The sequence below is a fragment of the Oryctolagus cuniculus genome, chromosome 1, assembly GCF_051225735.1.
Source record: "Oryctolagus cuniculus isolate XC-2025 breed Fujian yellow rabbit chromosome 1, ASM5122573v1, whole genome shotgun sequence".
Classification (NCBI taxonomy): domain Eukaryota; kingdom Metazoa; phylum Chordata; class Mammalia; order Lagomorpha; family Leporidae; genus Oryctolagus; species Oryctolagus cuniculus.
In genome coordinates, this window is record NC_142867.1 from 200132151 (window position 1) to 200155449 (window position 23299).

Genomic DNA, 23299 nt, shown 5'->3' on the forward strand with positions numbered 1-23299 from the left:
GACTCGAACTGGTGTCAGTATGGGATGCCGGTGCTGCAGGTGGTGGCCCCAATTGCATCTGTTTTTTTTTTTTTTTTTTTTGACTGGCAGAGTGGACAGTGAGAGAGAGAGAGAGAAAGGTCTTCCTTTGCCGTTGGTTCACCCTCCAGTGGCCGCCGCGGCCAGCGCACCTCGCTGATCCGATGGCAGGAGCCAGGTACTTATCCTGGTCTCCCATGGGGTGCAGGGCCCAAACACTTGGGCCATCCTCCACTGCACTCCCTGGCCACAGCAGAGAGCTGGCCTGGAAGAGGGGCAACCGGGACAGAATCCGGTGCCCCGACCAGGACTAGAACCCTGTGTGCCGGCGCGGCAAGGCGGAGGAGTAGCCTAGTGAGCCGCAGCGCCGGCTGCATCTGTTCTTTTTATAGTCTGTTCCCAACATGCTTTAAGGGAAGTTGGCATAAATCTCTATGCCAGGACCATTTGTACTTTCTCCTTTGTTTTCTCTTAAATCTATAGTTAACTTTTAACTGCCTCAAAGTGAAAAGCTGTTAAGTAGCTTAAGAACTACTTGTTAAGGTAAAATGTTTTTATTGGCAATTCCCTTGAAGTGAACAGGTCACATTTAATTTTTGCTTTGTAACTAGTGCTTGTGAGTTAACTACTCTAGGCTGGAAAGCACCAACTCTAGAAAACTTTAAATATTCTTTCTGTATTTTGCTTCAAAAAATGTAGGGGAACATGGCAAATAAATTCAATGAAAGAAAGAAGGTTAAATTTGAAGAGAAGATGTGCAACCATATTAATCCTAAAAGTTTTTCCCTATACTGCCCTGGCTTTTTTTTTTTTTTTTTAATTGTTAGGTGGTCTGATTTAAACCTGAATGAACTTTTGTCATTGGTTTTGTTAAGAACTAGCACTGCTTTCTACTTTTAAGGAGGGGTTTAATTATCAATAAAGTTTCTTTGTTGTTCTAGCAAGAACTTGAAAGATGATCTCATTCTTATATAATTGAGTACTTTTGCTCTTCATTCAGCACCTTCTACTCCAGATTATTTAGATTTGCTTTAAAAAGAATATGAATGGTGTGAGAGAGTAAACAGAACTTAAATATTGCTGTTGGTGTGTGCTGTGTGCTTATTTTAATCTGGTGTGTGTGTAGTGAGTAATTCTTTAAAGAACTTCAAAACATTAAATTTCAGTGTTTCTGGATAGGTATATTACTGGTAAAAAAAAACCCACTGAGTTTTAAGTTGTGGAATACTTATATTCTTCTTAATACCATGACATTTTTTGTTGTGTAAATTTTTTTATTTTTCTATTTGAGATGTTGCTAGTTTGGGAAATTTCCTTTGTTAACAGAGTAAATGAGGAAATGTAATGATTATACCACAGATCATCTAATTTTTAAGCTGCTGGTTTATTAACTAACTTTGACATAGGAGGGATCCTTGAAAGGTTCATAGAAAATATATAATGAAAACAGAATGAATATGTGTGTGTGTGTGTGTGTGTGTATACATATATATTTTGGCATGAAAATAAACTTATCTTTTAATTCTATTTTCCACAAACTTTTTAAGTGGCCTGTAGTTCTTTACAGGGTGTCAGAGGACTTGTGGTTAGTTGAATGAAGCTGCTACCACTTAGGTTAACTTAGCAGCAAAAGGTTTTTTCTGTATTTTGTTAATTTTTAAAAATTTTCTTTAAAACTGCTTAAACAGAGAAGCATATTTGTGAAGTTTCTGAAGCAATATTTACAAATAGGAATCCTTTGTTTCTCCTTAGATATATCACATATAAATTTGTATTTTGATTAAGAGAAAAAATTTAATCTTTTACATTATATTGTGGATACAGTTATTATTTCTTATTTTAAAAAATTAATAAAACTAGTGAACTTTGTTTGGAAATCTCAAAAGATCTTTAGTGGTATACCTGCAACCTCAGCACTCCCTTTTTATCTATACAGATTTCCCTGCCTATTGTGGCCGATTGCTTCAATTTAAATTTCCCATGGCTTTGGGTTGCAGACTTGGTTTTCTGCAAGAGTGCCCATGCTTACATGGTCATATATTCTGGGTGACTTTTCCACTTTTCTTTTTTGTTATTTTGTTGATTACTAAAGGGAAAGAGGATTTAAAAAGAGAAAAAACCACTTGTTTCTTTGTTTTGCTCTTTTTTCCTTAGCGCATCTATTTGTATGTTGTTTTGAAGATTGGGAAGAATTATTGTGTGATACTTAGATCCATAGGGACTAGAGAGAAAAATAAACTTTATTTTGTTCTTGGATTTGATTTTCTTAATAGCAGTAGCAATTTCGTTTTTGAGTCATTGAGAAGCTCAAAAGATACCAACTTTATGCATGAAATTGATGGAAAATTATTAATCCTGAAAATTTCCATTCACAGTCATTTTACTGTCAGGATAAAAATGTTATTTTATAGTTGAACCAGATTAATGTTAGGAATACTAATTAACAGTAAGTGGTGCTATTATAGATTTTTAATTTACTGTATGTTAAGATTTTCATAAGAAATTAGTTGTAATCTGGTATGTGATTTCTCTTACTCAGTTTTTGTGGTCCAGTGTATGTATATATTCATGTAGATATTTGAATATATATTTCATTGAGGAAATAACATTTTTACCTTGACCAGATCTTAAAAATTTTCCTCTTCCTGCAAAACACGTTTATTTTTCAAATATAAAGATTTTTGTTATATAGAACAACTTTGTTGCTAGAGGTTAAGTCCATAGGGAAGTGCTATGGCACTTTAAATGTTGAGTAATTGGTTAACTATTACAAGGGAAAAGTTGAGGCCTCTAGTTCCGTCATCACTTTAGAAAAAAGCTAATAATATTTTAAAGCTGTTTTGTGAGGATAGCGTCATACAGTAGCATATTACACTGAGTTTTATATTCATTAGATTAATATAGAATAATAAATAATCCTTTTTACCATTAAAAAATTCTAATGGTTTCCTAATGAACCAAGAAAAATGATACTGATATACTGTTAATTAGCAGGCTAAAAATTTCTAATGTTGATAAATAGGGAAAAGGTAATTTTGGCACCTTACAGTTTTAGGTATTTTGTTTATACATCATGGCAATGAGATCTCTAAAATGCTCTTTATAGATGTCTGTTAAATACAGTGGAAAACTGGATAGGGGCAAACCTTTCTGTGACTGTTGATTAAAGGTTTTTATTGTGGATTTGAGTGCTGTTAGAATGTGCAATTGAATTTGTGATTACTAAGAAACAATTAGTATTATTGAATTTTCATTTTCTTTATTTTTATTGTTTTCTAGTTACTGTTTGCTTTACATTTGGATTTCTATCATGTGACTTCTCAGGAAGCAATTTCTTTTAAAATCAGTATGAGAGTTCCAAATTGATAGGAAAATGTATTCATACTCTAGCTGCTATTTGTTAATGGAAATTTAAATAATCTTTTTAATTTCTACTCTGACCATAGTTGAATAGGTTTCATGAGTTTGTAAAATTATTTCCCTGAGGTACATTAGTATTTGAAAAGATACAAGTTTATACTTGGTGTTTATATATATTATTAACTGAGAAAGACAATAACCTTTAAAATATATTTCTAGTATTCAGCACATTAAATTAGGGTGTAATCTTTAACACGAGAAGTGATTCAGCTATGAAAGCATGCAACTTTAAAAATAATAAAGAATTATGTTAGCAATTCTTGTTACCAGTGTTTGTGTGAACCGTTATCTTAAAGCTTGTAGCATGGATTTTATTGTGTGTGACCTTAGTAGGAGAGTGATGTAGAGCTGAACTTGAAATTTATTAAGGCAAGAAACTGGGGAAGTGCTTTTTATGCTATTAAGAAACTTCAAACAATTGTTACACAATTTTTTTTAAAAGGTCATGATAGCTTAATGTCTTTTCCAGTCTTTATTCAAAATTCTCATTTTGTGGGATTTCTTTTTTGTTCTCCATTTCTCCTTTTCCTTTTGGCAGTGGTGGAAGATTCTTTTGAAACTGAGTGACCAAACGAATATATTAACTATTAAAATATAATGGAAATACTTTTGTTCATGTTTTTTTTTTTTTTAGGCCAAAAGATGCTGTCAAGGTAAGCCAATGAGAATAAAATTATTTTATGTGGTGTTGAAACTGTAGAGCTTTTGGGGTTTTCTATTCAAAAAGCACGTTCTGAATTAGAGCTTTAAGTTGGAGGTGTTTGTGAAATATTTTGCAGATCTCTTATTGCTTGCTGTTTTGTGTTTCACTGTTCTTGTTGATGGTTGGTATGTCCTAAAAACATTCTGTGTATGAGAGAAAATGGGGAGGAGGCATGAGAATAGGAGAATGGTGGCCAGGAGGGAACTGTCCTAAAATGGTGCTACCTGTCAGGGGGAGGGAGCTGTGCCATTACAGACTGTCAAAACAGAGTGCCTAAATTCTCTTTTTCTAAGAGTTTAAATTTTGACGTGTTTTACAAAGTTTGATCGTGATAAATATTAAGGTTTTAACTCTGATCTTTATCCTAAATTAATTTAAGGCTTTACAAATTAGCAAAACAGTGCTTTGAAACTAATTATTATTCAGTTACTTGCTCTATTAAGTAATATTTCTTTGATTATGGTATTTGATTAATTTTATTAATATGAACAACTAAAATGTAAGTACAAAATTATATATGCAAAAGTTGAATTTTTAAAAATGATTTTGATATTTTGCTATAGAGGCTACTTAGAATTAAAATATACCTTGGTGTATAATATTTCTATTTCCTAGGGCTTTAAAGACATCTGCTGGCTTTCAGTATTCAGAAAATTCGGACCCTTTAAATAAGGATGTAAATTAACTGGAGCCATATTTTTTAAATTATAGGAACTTGAGGCAAATACATAATATACTAGTGGTTGACTTGTTTAAATTTTCAGTGATTAGATTTTGAGAACTAGGAATAAGGTCTGGGATTTTATTTTATTCAATAAATAATACTTAATTTAAAAGTACTAATACTAGAACTAGAGAAATAGGGATAACAATTTCATATCCATAGTTATTTTCAATAACTAGTTAGGAAGGTATAAGTTGCTAATATATTGTTTGTCTCAACTGAGAAATTATATTTTGAATAGGGCTAAAAGAAAAAAACAGTTGCTTTTAGACAGATACTATCTTGATACTGTGTTATTTGTGGGTTCATGTCACAAAAGCATGCAAAACTTCACCAAATAGAAATGTTTTAATTCAGTAGAATGGCTGAAAGCTATTTTGTGATTAATCTAGAAAAATTTATATGTGCAATTTTTCTTTTCTCAAGTTTCTTGATTCTTCTTTTTGTTCTTTGTCTCAATTTTAATCTTCTTTTGTTAATTTGGATAAATTCATTTTTAAAAAAAAATTTATTTCTGGTAATGTTATTGCTTGGATAACTTCAAACTATTCTAATTATATTTCATCCATTTATGACATATTATCAGCCAACTATTACTGTTTTATTGTTATTTCATACATTCTTTTGTAGGGTGTGGACTTCAATTCTAAAGTAAGAGCTAGTATATATTACAGTATATATGACCATTTCTAATTTGACCTGTTACTGTAAAGAAGGCTAACAAGTGTGTATGATTAGCCCACCCCTTCTGGAGCAGTTGAAAACAGGTCTCAGAAGACTCAAAGGAATTCTTTTAACTCCTAGCAGGGCCACGGGGTCAATGTCAGATTTAGTCATGCTGTTATTTTAGCCCAGTGGTCCAGAGAGATGACTGAAAAGTGAGTCTTTTATTTCTTTTTTTGTGTGGTTATTAACAGGATTAAATGTAAGCCATTGTGTACTTAGTACCAATTAGTTTCTCATCTGAGAGGTTCATTATGATTTTTTGTCAGCCTTCGTCTTGTAATATTTGTTTCATTGTTTGATTAGTTAAGGGGCTGAATGGAGTAAAGAAAAGTTTATAGCAGGGCTTTTAAATTCATTGAGAATTTTAATAATCGGTCAACTTTTTAAGATACATAGAGATTTAAAAATGGACTACATTGAAAATTGGTATGGAAAATTATAAACTAAATAAATTGTTTAGATTTCTTTTCCCTGTTCTATTTTTCCTTAGTCTTAAAAATACACCATATTTATTATATCAGTATTTTTGTTTTTAGACGTATACTTCAGATTCTTATACATAGTTCTTAAAATGATGTTCATTTTGTTGTGAATATGTGATTATTGTTCACAAAATATAGAAAAAACCTCCAAAATTTAAAATTTCTTCTAATTTCTAGGTTAGAGACATAGATTGAGCGAATATAGTTGTCATGTGTAAACAAGCCTTAATTTGAAAGAAAGGAGCCTGAAAGTTGATCCCTTATGCTATTATAAATAGGTAAAAATGCAGTCTTGTGAATTCAGAGAAGAGGAGCATACACAGCTTTTAAATTGCTTACTAAATTGGTGGTGGCTTTAGAACTTCGCCTAAAACTTTTTTTTTACTGTTTAAAGTGTTTCAGTAACACTCATTACTTAATACATTGAAATGCCCCAGTAAAATTTTGGAAAACAAGCAAAGAATGTAACTCCAAATTAAAATATGATTTATTTTACCAGTACGTAATTAACAAGGACAGTAGGTCTTATATTCTGTTTTTGAAGTGTATAGAACATACATAGTCACATGCATTCAGCTTTAACTTAATTTGCCTATAGGCTGATTCATGCTTGATACTGAAGTTATTTTTAAACATTAGAAATTCGAGATAACTAATTTAAGTGAGTGTAATTGCCATTTTAATTTAATCTTTAAGAAGAATTGCTTAATTTCTCCTCAATTGACATATTGTATTTAGATTGTATGATAGTACTGAGTCTTGTTTTCTGCCAGTTTTCTGATACCCAGAATATTTTATTATGGACTTGGGCATTCAAGATTTTATGATCCAAGTAAATATGAAGCATGTAGATTTGGTCATCCAGTTTCTTTTTTCCCTCCTCAGATTGGTTTCAGCCATAGTTAATGGGTGGTCATTCCTTTTTAATATTTATGTATCCAGTTTTCTGAGAAACACATTTCTGTAAAGTATATATACTATTTTTTCTACTTTTTCTTTGATTATAACTTGAAAAAAACTTAGGTCCTCTAAATGAGAAGCTTTTTTTTTTTTTTACCTTAGAGTAAATTATACCTGCTTTATTATTTACAGCAAGTCTCCCTTTACTTATCCCACACCTTTTAATTTGAAAATAACTTAGATCCTCCAAGTGAAAAGTCTTATTTTTCACCATATAGTATACCTATTTATTATTATCCAGCCATGTCTCTCATTTCTTACTCCACCCCTTTTTTAAAAACTAACATATTTTCAAATAACAGGAAGTATGTGAGAAACTACTTCCTCTTGTGCTTTGATGTTCATGAAATAGGAAAGTAGTTTCTTTTGAGTTTCTCTTTTCAGAGAAAAATGCAGTTTTTGCCACTCAACATTTTCTCAATCTTTGGAAAATGACCTTGTAATATTGAAAAGGATAGATTTTTAAAATAAAAGCTTGTTTCTCCATTTATTTATATTTGACTTAAGAGGAACCTGAAAGAATGGATGTTAAGTTGAAAATACAACAGTATCAGATGCTCATATAGTTAATATAATTTAAATTAAAATTAGTGGATACTTATATCGATCAACTTGATATTTTAAAAATTTAGCAAATAACATCAAATATTTGTAACTTTTCTCTTAAAATTCAGCTAACTTTAGGTATCTGATAGAATTAAGTCCAGAAATCCACAAATAACTGTAGGAAGTATAAGGTATGAAGAACAGACTATGCTAAATATGATTCATTAGGGTTTCTTTTTTTTGGCATCTCTCATGTTATAGTAACCATTGTGAACAATTGAGTGATATATGTTAATTTAGTAAGTAGTCAACTGTTAATAATTTTCTATTAATATTCCTTACAATTGCTGTTTCTACACTTTCAAATTATGCTACTTTAAAAATAATTCAGAGGAAATTTTTGAACTTAAAGCAATACTGTTTCATTTTAGGGCCATTACAGAGTCTCTTTCCACTTATTAAGTGAGTTCTTGGGATAATAAGCATTGTAATATAATTGAAAAAGTTTCATCCTATAACTGTATTTATTTAATGCTTTGTTTTTCTGTCAAATCAGGTGAGGTCTAACAAATTTAGCAAAAAAGTTATTTTGGCAGTTCCTAATACTGGCTAATGTAGAGATACAGGTTTGTTTTCTTATTTATTCTGTAAGATTAAGATATAAAGGTGGGGGAAAAAACCCTCCGAACAAATTTCTAAATCAAATAAAATAAATGGATGTTGAGTGAAAGGTAAGTAGAATAAAAATAAAGGTCCAGTATTCAGTCTGCTAGCTTTATTTTATATCCAAAGCTTTTAACATTTTGGCCTTTTACATTTTGCAATGCAAATGACTTTCTTTTGTAAAAGGTTTAGCAGTTATGTTAAGATTAAAACTAACACTAGTCTAGCAGAAATTAAGTTCAATTAAGTTTTAATAGTAATCACACTGAAGTTAATTTCTAATGTTTAAAAATAACCTCATGTAGTGCTGCTTATTAGCTTCTAACAAATCACCAGAATTTGAGTATATAGTAACTTAGAATTGGTCTTTTTAAAAATAGCTTTTTGGTTCAGGCCAAACATTTATGGCATTTGAACAAACAGTAATTGTTTTTTACTTATTGTATTTGATGAATTTTATTTAATTTTCTTAATGTTCTTAAAAGATACCACACAGATGAGTCATTTTTATATTGTGATTTTATTGGTTCAGCCAAGTCTCGCTAATATTCTCAACTGAGATTTTACTGGGGTTATATTTATTACACATATCTACATTGTGACTTATTGGAGTTTGATTAAGAAGGAATTGTTGCCTCCATGTAACAAAGATGTACTAACAGGAATTGTAATAATGTTTGTGTCTTCCTCTGACTTCAACATGATATCTTAAACTCACAGTAATAGTGGGCCAAAAAATAAAAAACTGCACTTGCCTCTGTTGTTTTTAACTTCATAGGCATGTTGTAGGCATTGAATTGAAAAGTGTGTAAGCTGGTTTTCTGTGATATTAGGAACAGATACAGATGATCTAAGATAGCAAATAATGGCCAAAAATACATTTTATATCCACTTCACTTAGTCAACAATAATAGGGCTTAAGGGGAGTCACTGTGTAACGTGTACTGGTACATAAAAAGATGAAACAGGTGTGGGCCTCCCAGGTCCTATACTTTAATGGAAGAGATAAGAAATGAGTGGTGTAAGAGTGTGATGGGTGTGTGGGATAGGAAAGACACTGCCTTTGTGAGCTGCTGAGATGTGTGGGTGGATAGAATATATGTCATGTGATTGGGGGGCAGCAGGCTCTTTAATTTTATTTTGAATAGAGTAGTACTTATCAGACTGGGTTCCTCAGACTCCTAGTATGCATTTTAAAGGGAAGATTTTGAATTCTGTAACAGCTTTTAATTTTTTATTTTGATGTAAAAAAATGTTCTATATTTGTTAAAAAGATATTTTGTGCTATTTTGCGGTTGAAGGACATTTGTAACAGAATGAGACTTCAGTTGCTTAAGCCAGTGTTCCTCATTTGATGTTTGTGAAAAGATTAAATAATCAAGGGAAGTTTTCTTTTTCTCCTTAAAGGGGTTCATGTCTTCTTAAATTTGAGAAACAAAAGTTTAGAAAGTTTAGGTTAATATTTTAAATTACTTTGTACTTTGAACCGTATTCACATACATGACAGGAAGTAGGTGGCCCCGAAGTATTGTAGTAGCAGGGGCATCCAATTTGGGATTAAATTTTTTTCAGGAGACAGGGCAATTTCAAGAGGTTTACTGTGAGTACCAATTTTTTTAAAATTTTTTATATGTTGCCATCATTTAGGATTTCAGTGGCATTGCTGATGAATGGGTACAGCTTATGTGATTTAGATATAAATGAACTGTGAATTTATTAAATAGAGGGCTAAATTTCTAAATTAATTAGACCTGTTAAAATAGTTTTTATTAGAGCTGTCTATAGCATCCAATACAGAAGATAAAACTAATGTGTAATTTATAACTTTTGGAGTCCCAATTTTACTTTTTGCTTGTAGCTTTGCAATAAATTAACAATTTAATTTATTTAAAGTGAATTGAGCCTAGGTCATTTTGTATAATATGGAGGGGATTTTTGTTTCATAAATTAGGGGGAAACACATAAGAATTAGTAGATCCTTGAATTTATATTTTATTGTCTCTGAAGAAATTTGGATTTTATTAAGTCAATTCATGGGAAATTTAAGAATACTTATAATGAATATCCTTAACACTGCAGTTTTAGGGAAAAAGCACTGAAGAATATTTTATTTTCTCCTTCTTCTCCTTTAAAATTTTTTTTTTCAAGGAAAAAAGTCCTCATTCCCCCAACAAACCACAATGACCAAATTAAAAATGAAATGATGACTTTCAGCTCCTTGTATTTCCCAAATTTGTCAAGCTTTTAGAATACGGAATGCCTAGGAAGTTCTATTCTTACCTGAGGGGATACTACTTTGGTTAGGGAGAAGTTAGGGTAACATTATTTGCTCACATCATATATACAATAGAATCATTTGAGTTCATTTATATTCTTATTTTTACAGTACTTTGCATGTAATATAGGCTACTTTAACGATAATATTTTATTACTGTTCAAGATTCTTAATAGTTCATGTGTCAGCTTGCCTTTATACAAAAGTATAGTTAAGTTGCTTTGACAGACTTTAAATAGCAAATGGGAAACACATAAATACAGCATTGATGTATTCTCTGTTGTCTTTTTTTTTTTTTAATCCCTGAGCAGTTAGTTGCAAGCATTTCTTACAATTTCCTATGCACAGAAATTCCCCCAAACACTGAAAAGCGGCTAAAAGCCTCAATCTCTGAAAGAAGCCCCAATGATACATCACTGAAAACATTTTTTTAAAGAAGTCACTGATTATAATGAACACAGCCTTTAATGGCAGTTTTCCCTCTCCTTTTCAGGAGAATGTGACAGAGTGTCATTAAGGTTTTAGAAGTGAATGCTCCTGAGGAAAGGAGGATCCCTAGGACTACAATGATGCCCAGTATGTGGTCGTGGGATTCTCAGTTGGGCTCTTTTTAGGTTTTTAATCAGGTTGGAGAAGTGGGATGAGAGGAAGGGAGTGGGAATAGACAAGAGCTTTGGGACACCTGTACACCAGAGAATTTTACTTTCTCATTGATTTTCCTAGACGTTGAATTTATAGGATCTAATGTAGAAAGGCAAACCAAAGTGTAAATCTTTTGAGAGCCAATAAACAAAATCAGCCCTAACTGTTTATGTTTGGAAGCACATACTTCTTTTTTTGCATTTAACTTAAACTGTTTGGATATATTAAATCTGAAATTTCATTTAAATTGTAATTCCACTTCTCTGAGAGTATTGTTTTAACCTATTGTTGTTTTTATAGTGACAGTAATTGCCCTTGATGTATTCTGCAGGCCAATCAGATTGTATCACAAAAGAGGGCAAATAATAAATGTGTGCCAGTAACAGCTATGTCTCAGCACAGGAACAGAAAAGCTTATTTTTGCATCAGACATTGAAGTAACATTCAGAAGACATTACATCATATATAACTACAATTCTTTTGTAGTGGGATGTAAGATAGGAACAGGTTATTTTTATGCATTCAGCCAAAATTTCCTACTTTTGGTTTCTTGAAATGAACACTATAAACCTCATATTTAATAGCTAACAACATCTGTGAAGTTTCTCTTCTTGATTTCTTGAAATTACAGTTTGTGTACAATGCTTGAAGTTATTTTCCTGCTTAGTAAGTGCTTCTTAGTGCTTCTGAGCAGGTGTTCTTTCCTGTAAGTTGCCATAGCATTGGAATTTTTGAGATGTGATTTATCTGTTTGAAAATCAGAAAGAAATTGCTAGAATATTTCAAATCTCTTTCTCAGTGAGAATAAACCCTTGTTTTCTACATGAAATGATCATTCTGTTCTTCATGTTACTTGGGATTTTTTTTAACAATCTTAAAGATGACATTGGTAAAGATAACTTTACTTTTTGACTTAGCTACTTGCATTTTATAAAAAATTTTAACATCTTTATTGTTAAATCTCTAAAAATTCTTTTTCCTTTGGCTCTAAGATGATGATGGTGCTTTTTGAGCTCTGAATATAAATTTAGTACCTGTAGATTATTTTTTGATAGACTTGCTGGAAGCTTAATGCTACAGTAACACTTTATTTTGTCATTTTATACCCCACACAAAATGAAAACCCCTGTGAACCCTTGTCCCTTTTTTAAAATGAAAAATTGAGACCAGCAGTTTATCAATCTGTGCAGGGAACCTGGGATTAAATCAGAGCAAGGTAACAGTGATGGTAGTATATGCTGGAAAGGGTTTGAGAATTTATTTTCCCAGGTGCTATATAGAAAGATTAGAAAATTTGAAGGGTCTTCAGAAACTTTATGGAACACATCATGAAAAATCTATGCATAGATTTCAAATTTTTTGTGCCAAAATACAATTATCTTTTAATTTAATTTCCATGAACTTTTTTTTTTTTTTTTTTTTGATAGGCAGAGTGGACAGTGAGAGAGAGAGACAGAGAGAAAGGTCTTCCTTCTGTTGGTTCACCACCCAATGGCTGCTGCTGGCGCACCGTGCTGATCCGAAGCCAGGAGCCAGGTGCTTCTGGTCTCCCATGTGGGTGCAGGGCCCAAGCACTTGGGCCATCCTCCACTGCCATTGGGGGGTGAACCAATGGAAAAGGAAGAGCTCTGTCTCTCTCTGTTTCTGTCTCTCTCTCTCACTGTCCACTCTGCCTGTCAAAAAAAAAAAAAAATTAAACTTTTAATTTTAGAATAATAATTAGGTTTACAGAAAAGTCACAGAGATAGTACAGAGCGTTCCCATGTGCCCCACAGTTTTCCCTATAAGTTATATTTCTCATAATTGATGACTCTATCCAGATACTTATTTAACTAAAAGTAATTTATTCAGGTTTCTTAGGTTGTTACCTAATGTTGTATTCTGGTCTAGGAACCCATCCAGGATACCATATTATATTTAGTTATCAGATTTCCCTGTAATCCTCTTGGCTGTGACAGTTTCTCAGACCAAATTTGTTTTTTGGTAACCTTTTCAGTTTTGAGGTGTATTGGTCAGGTATTTTGTAGAATGGCCCGCAGTTGTGATTTATCTGAAAATTTTTTTTTTATGGTTAGACTTGGATTTTGGGTTTTTAGAGGCAGACCACGGAAATAAAGTGCCATTCTCATCACCATCTTACCAAATGTGAGTGCTGTCAGCATAACTTATCCCTGATAATGTCAGTCTTGATCACTTAGCTGTAGGGCTGGGTTCCTCTACTATGAAGGTACTCTTTCCCCCTTTTCTTTCTTTCCTTTCTTTTCTTTTTTCTTTCTTTCTTTTTTTTTTTTTTTTTTTTTTTTTTTTTTTGACAGGCAGAGTTAGACACTGAGAGAGAGAGAAAGGTCTTCCTTCTGTTGGTTCACCCCCCAAATGGCCGCTACGGCTGGCGTGCTGTGGCTGGCATGCTGTGCTGATCCGAAGCCAGGAGCCAGGTGCTGCTTCCTCCTGGTCTCCCATGCGGGTGCAGGGCCCAAGCACTTGGGCCATCCTCCACTGCCTTCCCGGGCCACAGCAGAGAGCCGCACTGGAAGAGGAGCAACTGGGACAGAATCCGGCTCCCTAACCGGGACTAGAACCGCGGTGCTGGCGCCACAGGCGGAGGATTAGCCTAGTAAGTCGCAGTGTTACCCGCCCCCCCCCCCCTTTTCTTTCTGTACTGTGCTTTTTGGAAGGAAGTCACTATGCACATATTGTACCCACCCTCCACCCCTCCCACTCCCACTCCTGCCTTAGGTGATGTGCCCCACCTTCCTGAAGGTAGAAAATCTACAAAAAGTATCTGGAATTCTTCTATATCTGTGATTGTATGTTCTTCCCCAATCATTATTTGTGTGGACTGGTGGTTTATAATCTAGTAATACTTTGGTCATAATCCAATAATGTTTTATTTTGTTGCTTAAATCATTACAGCTTTGATCTTCAGGAGAGCTTTCAGTTGCCTCCCGTATTTCTGTGACATACTGCCATTTTTTTTAAGCATTTCTTTATTTTCCTGGCAAGATACTAATGCATATTTCTTTCCCAGACCAAGAAATCGGCTATTTACAGAAGGAGCCCTGGTTCCTTTCATTGGAGAATGATAATAGAAACCAATGTCTAGGCACTGAGTTTTTGTCTTTATTTATTTATTTGAAAGGCAAGGTTATAGGAAGAAAGGGAGATCTTCCATAAAAGTTGGTTTGCTCTCCAAATGGCTGCATTGCCTAGGGCTGGGCCAGGCTGAAGTCAGGAGCTCTGAGTTCCTACTGGGTCTCCCACATGGGTGGTAGGGGTCCAGTCACTTTGCCATCTTCCACTGCTTTCCCAGGTGCATAAGCAGGGAGCTGGATCACTGCTCATATTCCTGTTGTGCCACAGTTCCTCATCCCCATTACCCCTACTTTTTTTAGATTTATTTGAAATGCAGTTACAGAGAGAGGGAATGTCTTTACTTTTAATATAGATTAATAGCTATAATAGATTGAGCCAAATTATAGACATATTTGAATGATATACTCCATACTAATATTGTGCACAATTTGGTGGCTAATTCAGAGTATAGCCATGTCCCATGATTTACAGGGAAAATTTTGTCTATTTAGAAGTTGATCTAGATTTTTGTATTGCTACGTCAATTTTAGCCTCTTTTTTGTATTAGGCTTGTTTTTGTTCTTCCCAGAGGTCTTTCAGACATATTTTGCTAGTAAGGGAACTTACTTTATAAATTTATTTGGCCTTTTTTTATTACTACTACTGTTATTATTGTTACTGTTTATTTTTTTGAGAGGTGAAGAGAAGAGAGAGAAAGCTCCCATCTGTTGGTTCACTCCCCAAATACCCAGAGCTGCTGGGATTGGTCCAGGGCAAAGCCAGGATCTGGGAACTCAATCCAGGTCTTCCAAATACTTCAGCCATCGCCTGCTGCCTCCCAGAGTGTGCATTTTCAAGAAGCTAGATTGGGAGTGAAGGCAAGACTTGAACTCGGGCACTCTGATAACAGTATGTGGGGCCCTGAGTGTCATCTTAACCTCTTGGCCAGCACCTGGTTTTATTTTTTTTTTTTTTAAAGATTTATTTATTTATTTATTGGAAAGGCAGAGTTAGAGAGAGAGAGAGAGAGAAAGAGAGATCTTCCATACACTGGTTCACTCCCCAAATGGACCCAATGTCCAGGACTGGGCCAGGCTGAAGCCAAGAACCATGGGTGCAGGGGCCCAAGGACTTGGACCATCTTCCCCTGCTTTCCCAGGCCATTAGCAGGGAGCTGGATCAGAAGTGGAGTAGCTGGGTCTCAAACCAACACCCATATGGGATGCTGGTGCTGCAGACAAAGGTTTAGCATACTACGCTGCAGCCCTGGCTCCTTGACTGATTTCTTTTTATTTATTTATTTATTTTTTGACAGGCAGAGTTAGAGAGAAAGACAGAGAGAAAGGTCTTCCTTCCGTTGGTTCACCCCGCAAATGGCCGCTACAGCCGGCGTTGCGCCAATCTGAAGCCAGGAGCCAGGTGGAAGAGGAGCAACCGGGACAGAACCCAGCGCCCCAACTGGGACTAGAACCCGGGGTGCCCGTGTCGCAGGCAGAGGATTAGCCTAATGAGCCATGGCACCGGCTTTGACTGGGGAGGTTACCTAAACCTTCAGTGTGATTTCCCCCCATTAATTATTGCAATGGGTTTTTTTTTTTTTTGAAATTATATGCAAAATGCATTGGGAACTAAGAGTATATGGAAAATGTTATTTAACATTTTTAGGTAAACTGCCACAAAACAGAGAGTTATTAATAACTAAGCTCATGGAAGGTATTGTAACACAGCCAGTGAGCTCCTGCCTCCCTTATTTGAGTATCAGTTTGAGTCCCTGCTGCTCTGTTTCTGATCCAACTTCCTGCAGATGCATCCTGGGAAGCAGTGGCTGATGGCTCAGATATTTGGTCTTCTACCACTAGTGTGGGAGACTCATAGGTAGGTCTGGGTTCCTGGTTTGTCCTTTCTCATCCCTGGCTGTTAAAAGCATTTAGGGAGTAAGCCAACAAGTGGAAGATACAGTGTTCTGTACCCATGGTCTTCCTTCCTCCATCCTTCTGCCTTCTCTTTTCTTTTTCTTTCTCTCTTTTTCCCTTTCTTGCTTAGTTCAATTTTAAAAGTTAGTTGAATGGTTACAGTGCTTAGTGAAATATTCTTAATCAGTTGTGCTGTTTAACCTTGTCAGATTTAATTAAAGAATGAAATATTTAGAATTAAAACGATCTGTGTAATATGTGTGGGTGATTTTTGGAAAAAATGGTATTTATGTAATTTTAAGATGCAGTTAGGTGGTATTAATATTCTGTGGTTTCATAATTGTGAGTGTTCTGGCTACACTGAATATTTGATGATACATAAAAGAAAGCAGTTAAGTTGACATTTATATAGTTCATTTAACAATAATCTAATTGATTTTAAGTTAATAGTAATGATTAATTTTAATAGCAGTGTTTTATTGAATATGTTCTGATAAATAGTTTTGAATTCTAATTCTTTCTGTAAAAAAAAAGTGCTCATAAAATAGAAATTTAAATTCATTAATTAGATCTCATGTTATCTAATAAGAATATTTAATCCTTGAAAACTGGCCATTGGTGTTCTGAGATGTTGAAATTTACAGTTTTGAAAAGTCCTTGTTTTCAGATAATAGCTCTGTGAATTTCAGCACATTTCAGATTCCAATCCATATATCTACCTAAAATGCACTCTTTGTTCCCTTTATATATACTTCAAGTATCTCATTAGTTGGTGATGTAAGAGTGTGAGTACAAAGAATATTTATTTTGCTGCCCCATCAGTTTATTTATTCAGTGCTATTTGTTAGGCACTGAGGTACATACAAAGGTGCATAAGATTTATCCTGACCCATCAGAAGTATCACCATTGGTTCCATTTGTTGGTAGCAAAGTGACCCTAACTTTTCTTTGCATTTTGATTCTCCTCTTTGGTAGTTTGGCCATGATACTTCGTGGATATTAGCTGTTACTTTTTCTTTTTGCTTTATTTTGCTGGCAGGCTTGTTAAATATCTTAGGTAGGCTAAACATTGTAATTAGCTTGGTTTTGTCCTCAGATCTGTTGAAATATTTTTTTGGTTTAATCTATGACTTGCTTTGTTTTCTCCTTCCCTCTCTGGATTTTTCTGAATATTTATTTGAATTAAATTTCCTTTTTCTTTTGATTTATACTGTTTTCATGAGTTTTTTCCAAATGTTTAGATTAGCATTACATACTTCATTTCTTTCTTTTTAATTTAATTTTATTTGAGCAGCAGCGAGAAGGAGAAAGACCTCTCCCATTCATTGGTTCACTCCTCAGATACCCACAACAACCGTGGGCTGAAGAGTCAGTCTGAGTTTCCCATGGTGGATGGTGGGAACTCAGTTATCTGAGCCCTCACTACTACTTCCCGGAGTCTGCATTAGCAAGATGCTGCAGTCAAGAGCTGGATCCTGTCATGGAATCCAGATACTCTGATGTGGGTCAATGCTAGGCTCAATGACTGCCCTACTTATTTTTTCTTTCTTTTATTTTTTAATGGCCATTGTGGCTTAATGTATTTTGTCTATAAAACAGACGGTTTGTTTTCTTGAACTTGTCTTCTAAAGGGAGAGAATATATTTTTTTGTAAACTCTAAACATAGAGTACCTTATAGATTATTGTAGAGTTCTTCAGTAATATTTGCTGGATGGATCCTCTTACGGAGTAAAATTTTTAAAAAATTCTTTATCATACCATAATAGGTAACCCAGACAACCATAAAAGAGGTTTAAAAATGTGGAGTCTTAAAAAGTTCATGAAAAATGCTAGTTGTGAATAAACCGTGCATGGATTTCCAAAATTAGTTAGATCAGGATCCTGTGTTATGGTCCAGCAGGTTGACACATTGCTTGCAATATCAGTATCCTGTAATGGAGTGCTGGTTTGAGTTTTGCTCCTGTGCTTGTGAAGGTAGCAGATGGTGACTCAGGAATGGAGCTCCTGGCTTTTGCCTGAGGCAGCCCTGGCTGTTGCAGCCCTTTGGGGCGTGCATCAGTGGATGGAAGATTTCTCTCTTTCTCTGTCACTCTACCTTTCAAATAAATAAATGAATATTTAAAAAAATTTGTTGCACCAATATACATTTTAATTACATTTTTCCATGAGCATTTGGAAGTACCTTTATATCTCACATAAATAAAATTCAATGGATTAAATCAAAAGTCAAAAACACTTTAAAATAGCTCATTGTTAAAATGATGGCCACAGTTAACACTAAGATCTATTGCTATGATCTATTGCTCTGGTAACTTAAAGTTTATGAACTTTTTAGTTAATTGGAATATTTAGATAGATATGACTTTACTGTCATCTTTTTTCTCTGCATTTATTAAAATGGTAATACTGTCTCTTTCTTGTGCCTTCAGATCATTTGGTATGTATTTACCTACTTTACCAGTGTTCTGTTGTTAAAACATTCATTCATCCAATTTTAACAGCTTTATTATACCAAAGCATTTTGATAACTAAATTAACTTCCTGGCTCAAGGAGTTTGTAATACACTATAATGTTTGTCAAAATGTGGTCAGTGGACCCCTGTGGGTGCTGCATGGTCAAAACTACTTTCATCATAATAAGATAGTATTTTCCCTTCATTATGTTGACATTTGCACTGAAAGTCCAGAAGCAATGGGGGGTAAACTGATGCCTTGGTAATAATCAGTGCTATGGCTCCAAACTGTACTAGTAATCATTTTATTCTTCACCACTACAAACTCAGTTTAAAAAGAAGAAAGCCAGTTTTTGGATATTGTATAATGAAACGTGTCAGTGTTGGAAGATCTTTATGATCCGTGAACTACAATTTTCCATGACCAATGCATGATGTTACAAATTGTTTCAAGATACAAGTTAGACTAATTGATTTTTTTTTTTTTTTTTTGACAGGCAGAGTGGACAGTGAGAGAGAGAGACAGAGAGAAAGGTCTTCCTTTGCCGTTCGTTCACCCTCCAATGGCCGCCGCGGCCCGCGCGCTGCGGCCGGCGCACCGCGCTGATCCGATGGCAGGAGCCAGGAGCCAGGTGCTTTTCCTGGTCTCCCATGGGGTGCAGGGCCCAAGCACCTGGGCCATCCTCCACTGCACTCCCTGGCCACAGCAGAGGGCTGGCCTGGAAGAGGGGCAACCGGGACAGAATCCGGCGCCCCGACCGGGACTAGAACCTGGTGTGCCGGCGCCGCTAGGCGGAGGATTAGCCTAGTGAGCCGCAGCGCCGGCCGACTAATTGATTTTTAATGTTAACAGAACACATAAAATTTCATTGATATAGTTGCATATTCTATATTTTAACTAAGTTATAGTAGAGTATTAAACAAGAATATTCAGTTATCTGAATAGCATATTAAAATGCTCTCTTTTGCAGCTACATGATTTTGAAAGCAGATTTTCATCACATCAGAATGACATTTCATCACAGACTGAATGTAGAAACAGAAACAAGAACCCAGCTGCATTTTATTAGCCTAGTCATTAATGATTAGTTTCTAAAAATTAAAACAATGCCACTCCTACTAAACATTTTTTGAATAGTTACTCATAAAAATATTTACATTAACATAATGGGTTTATTATTAAATGAATTAATTTATGTTCAAAATTACTTTAGTTTTTTTTCATGTGGTAAAATCTTGGTAAGTATAATTCACATAAAAAAGACTTGTGGGGGCCGTCATTGTGGTACAACAGGTAAAGCCACCACCTGGGAAGCCAGCATTCCCATATGGGATGTGTCCCAGCTGCTCCACTTTCAATTCAGCTCCCTGCTAATGACCTGGGAAAGTAGTAGAAGATGGCTCAAGTGTTTGGGCCCTTGGCCACCCACATGGGAGACCTGAAGAGGCTCCTGGCTCATGGCTTTGGGCTAGCCTAGCCCTGGTCATTATGTCTATGTGGGTAGTAAACTAGTGGATGGAAGATCTCTTTCTTTCCATCTCTCTCTCTGTAACTGCCTGCCTGCCTTTCTTTCTTTCTTTCTTTCTTTCTTTCTTTCTCTCTTTCTCTCTTTCTCTCTTTCTCTCTTTCTCTCTTTCTCTCTTTCTCTCTTTCTCTCTTTCTCTCTTTCTCTCTTTCTCTCTTTCTTTCACAGGTAGAGTGGATAGTGAGAGAGAGAAACAGAGAGAAAGGTCTTCCTTTTTGCCGTTGGTTCAGTGTGCCCGGCGCCGCTAGGTGGAGAATTAGCCTATTAAGCCATGGCGCCAGCCTGTAACTGCCTTTCAAATAAATAATCTTAAAAAGAAAACACTTTTGGGATACTTAGTTTTTTTGTTTGTTTTATGATCTATTTTATTTATTTAAAAGAGTTACAGAGAGAAATAGCACCAGAGAAAGAGAGAGGTCTTCATCCACTGGTTCACTCCTCAGATGACTGCAATGGCTAGAACTGAGCTGATCCGAAGCTGGGAGCTTCTTCCAGGTCTCCCACGTGGGTGCAGGGGCCCAAGGACTTTGACTGTATTCCACTGCTTTCCCAGGCCATAGCAGAAAGCTAGATCAGATGTGGAGCAGCTAGGACTCAAACTGGTACCCTTATGGGATGCTAGCACTGGAGGCTGGGCTTTAACCTGCTGCTCCACAGCGCCAAGCCCTACTTAGTTATTTTTAAGAATGTGGAAGGGCCGTGAGATCAAAAAGTTCTATATCCAGTAATCTAGTATATGCACATAGGCCTCAATACAGGATATTTGAATACAGTAATAATTTGAATACATTAATTAATAATTATATAATTTTTTTGTCCTCAGAGAAGAGGGAGTTTATCTCTTGAGAGGAAGTCAAGATTTGCTGAGATAAGTAAATATTAACCTATGGCATTTTTGAAGATAGGGAGAGGATAATATTTTAAGATAGAATTGAACAAACGCTGTTCTTTGCAAACGATAAAATGAGTAGACAATACCAGTTCTTTTCAAACCCTCCCAAAAGACAAGAGGGGAAACTTTCAGATTAATTTTATGAGACCAATATTACAAACCCAGACAAGGAAACTAAGAAACTAAAAGACAATATTCCTGATGAACATAACTGCAAAATTCTCAACAAAACACTAGCAAACCAAATCCAGTAACACATTTAAAAGATTATACTCTGATAAGGTGGGGTTTATATCTGGTATGCAAGAATGGCTCAACATATGCAAATCAGTAAATAAGATATACAACACTAATAAAAATTACATCATCATCTCATGCAAAAACCCCTCACATTTGATAAAATCCAACATCTTTTTGTGATAAGAATTCTCAATAATTTAGGTATAGAAAGATCACACCTCAACTTAACAAAGGTGTTATATGACAAACCCAGAGCTAATAGTATACTCAGTGATAAAAAGCTGAGCACTTTTTCTATAAAATTAGGAACAAAACAAAGATGCCCACTCTCACCACTTCTGTTTAATATGCTACAGTTCTTAGAGCAATTAGTCAAGGAGGAAAAATGTGTTTAAATTGTGAATAAGTAAAATTACCTGTTTGCAGATCTTGTGTCTTGAAAACTATGATGAATCTACCACAAAACTGTTAGAAATAATAGATGAATTCAGTAAAATAGCAGGCTACAAACCATTATATAAAAATCAGTTGTTTCTGTATAATAATTATCTGAAAAAAATTGAAACAGTTCTATTTATAATAGCATCAAAAAGAATAAAATGCATAGCAATAAATTTAACCAAGGAGATAAAAGATCTATACACTGAAAAAAAACCCCTGGTGAAAAAATTGAAGAAGACACAAATGAATGGAATTATATCCCACGTTAGTGGATTGGGAGACTTAATTTGTTGCAGTGTTCAAAATTCTTAAATTATTCCATAGATTCAAGGCAATTGCTATCAGCCTGCCAATGCGTTTTCATAAGTAATAGAAAAAAATAATATAGAATTTGTGTGCAATAACTAAAGACCCAGAATACCCAAGCTGGTCTGGAGAAAGAACAAAGCTAGACAAATCACACTGCTTGATTTCAAATTATGGTATAAAGCTATAGTAATAAAAAAAGTATATGTTAGCGTAAAAACAGATGCATAGAGAAGTAGTATGCAAAGCTCAGAAATAACCCACTTAAATAGTCAAATGATCTTTGACTTTAAAAGCACCAGGAGTGCTCAATGGGGAAAGGATAGGCTCTTCAGTAAATAGTGTTGGGACCACTGGATATCCACATGCAAAAGAATGAAAATGGACCCTTGTACCATATCCAAAAGTTAATTCAAAGTGAATTAAACTTTTTTTTTTTTTTTTTTTGACAGGCAGAGTGGACAGTGAGAGAGAGAGAGAGACAGGGAGAAAGGTCTTCCTTTGCCGTTGGTTCACCCTCCAATGGCCGCCGCGGCCGGCGCGCTGCGGCCGGCGCACCGCGCTGATCCAATGGCAGGAGCCAGGTACTTATCCTGGTCTCCCATGGGGTGCAGGGCCCAAACACTTGGGCCATCCTCCACTGCACTCCCTGGCCACAGCAGAGAGCTGGCCTGGAAGAGGGGCAACCGGGACAGAATCCGGTGCCCTGACTGGGACTAGAACTCGATGTGCCGGCGCCACAAGGCGGAGGATTAGCCCAGTGAGCCGTGGCGCCGGCTATTAAACTTAAGACTAAAAATGTCAGGAAAGGCTCCTTGACATTGGTCTTGGCAGTGATTTTTTTGGATATGGCAACAAAAGCAAAGATAAAATAAGTGGAACCACATGAAGCTCAAGTTTTTGCTTTTTAGAGATTTACTAATTTATTTGGAAGTCACAGTTACAGGGAGTGAGGGAAGGAGAGAGGGAGAGAAATCTTGCATCCACTGGTTCACTTCCCCAATGGCCACAATGACCAGAAGCTGGATCAGGCCGAAGCTAGGAGCTCCAGGTCTCTCATGTGGGTGGCAGGAGATAAACACACAGGCCATTGTCAGGGAGCTAGATCAGAAGTGAGAAAGCCAGGAGCAATATGGATGCTGGCATCATAGGCCGTGGCTTAACCCTGTTACATCACAGGACCAGCCCCAAAGCTCAAGTTTTTGCACAGCAAAATAAATAATCAACAGAATGAAAAGTTAATCTGTGGTATGGGAGAAAATATCTATATAAGAGGTAAGGGGGCTAATATTGGAA

General features: G+C 35.3%; 1 protein-coding gene across 20 annotated transcripts in view; it reads left to right on the forward strand.

Annotated features, from left to right (window-relative positions):
• Window positions 1-23299, forward strand: part of ZCCHC7 (zinc finger CCHC-type containing 7) — a 268423-nt gene that overhangs the window by 21928 nt on the left and 223196 nt on the right. For 4 of the 20 annotated variants that reach the window (XM_089318420.1, XM_089318425.1, XM_089318433.1 and 1 more), the window contains one exon: window positions 4073-4091. The exons of the other annotated variants lie outside the window; for them this stretch is intronic. In XM_089318420.1, the coding sequence (XP_089174546.1) occupies window positions 4073-4091 (19 nt within the window). The remainder of the gene's footprint in view (window positions 1-4072; window positions 4092-23299) is intronic. 20 annotated transcript variants of the gene reach the window in all.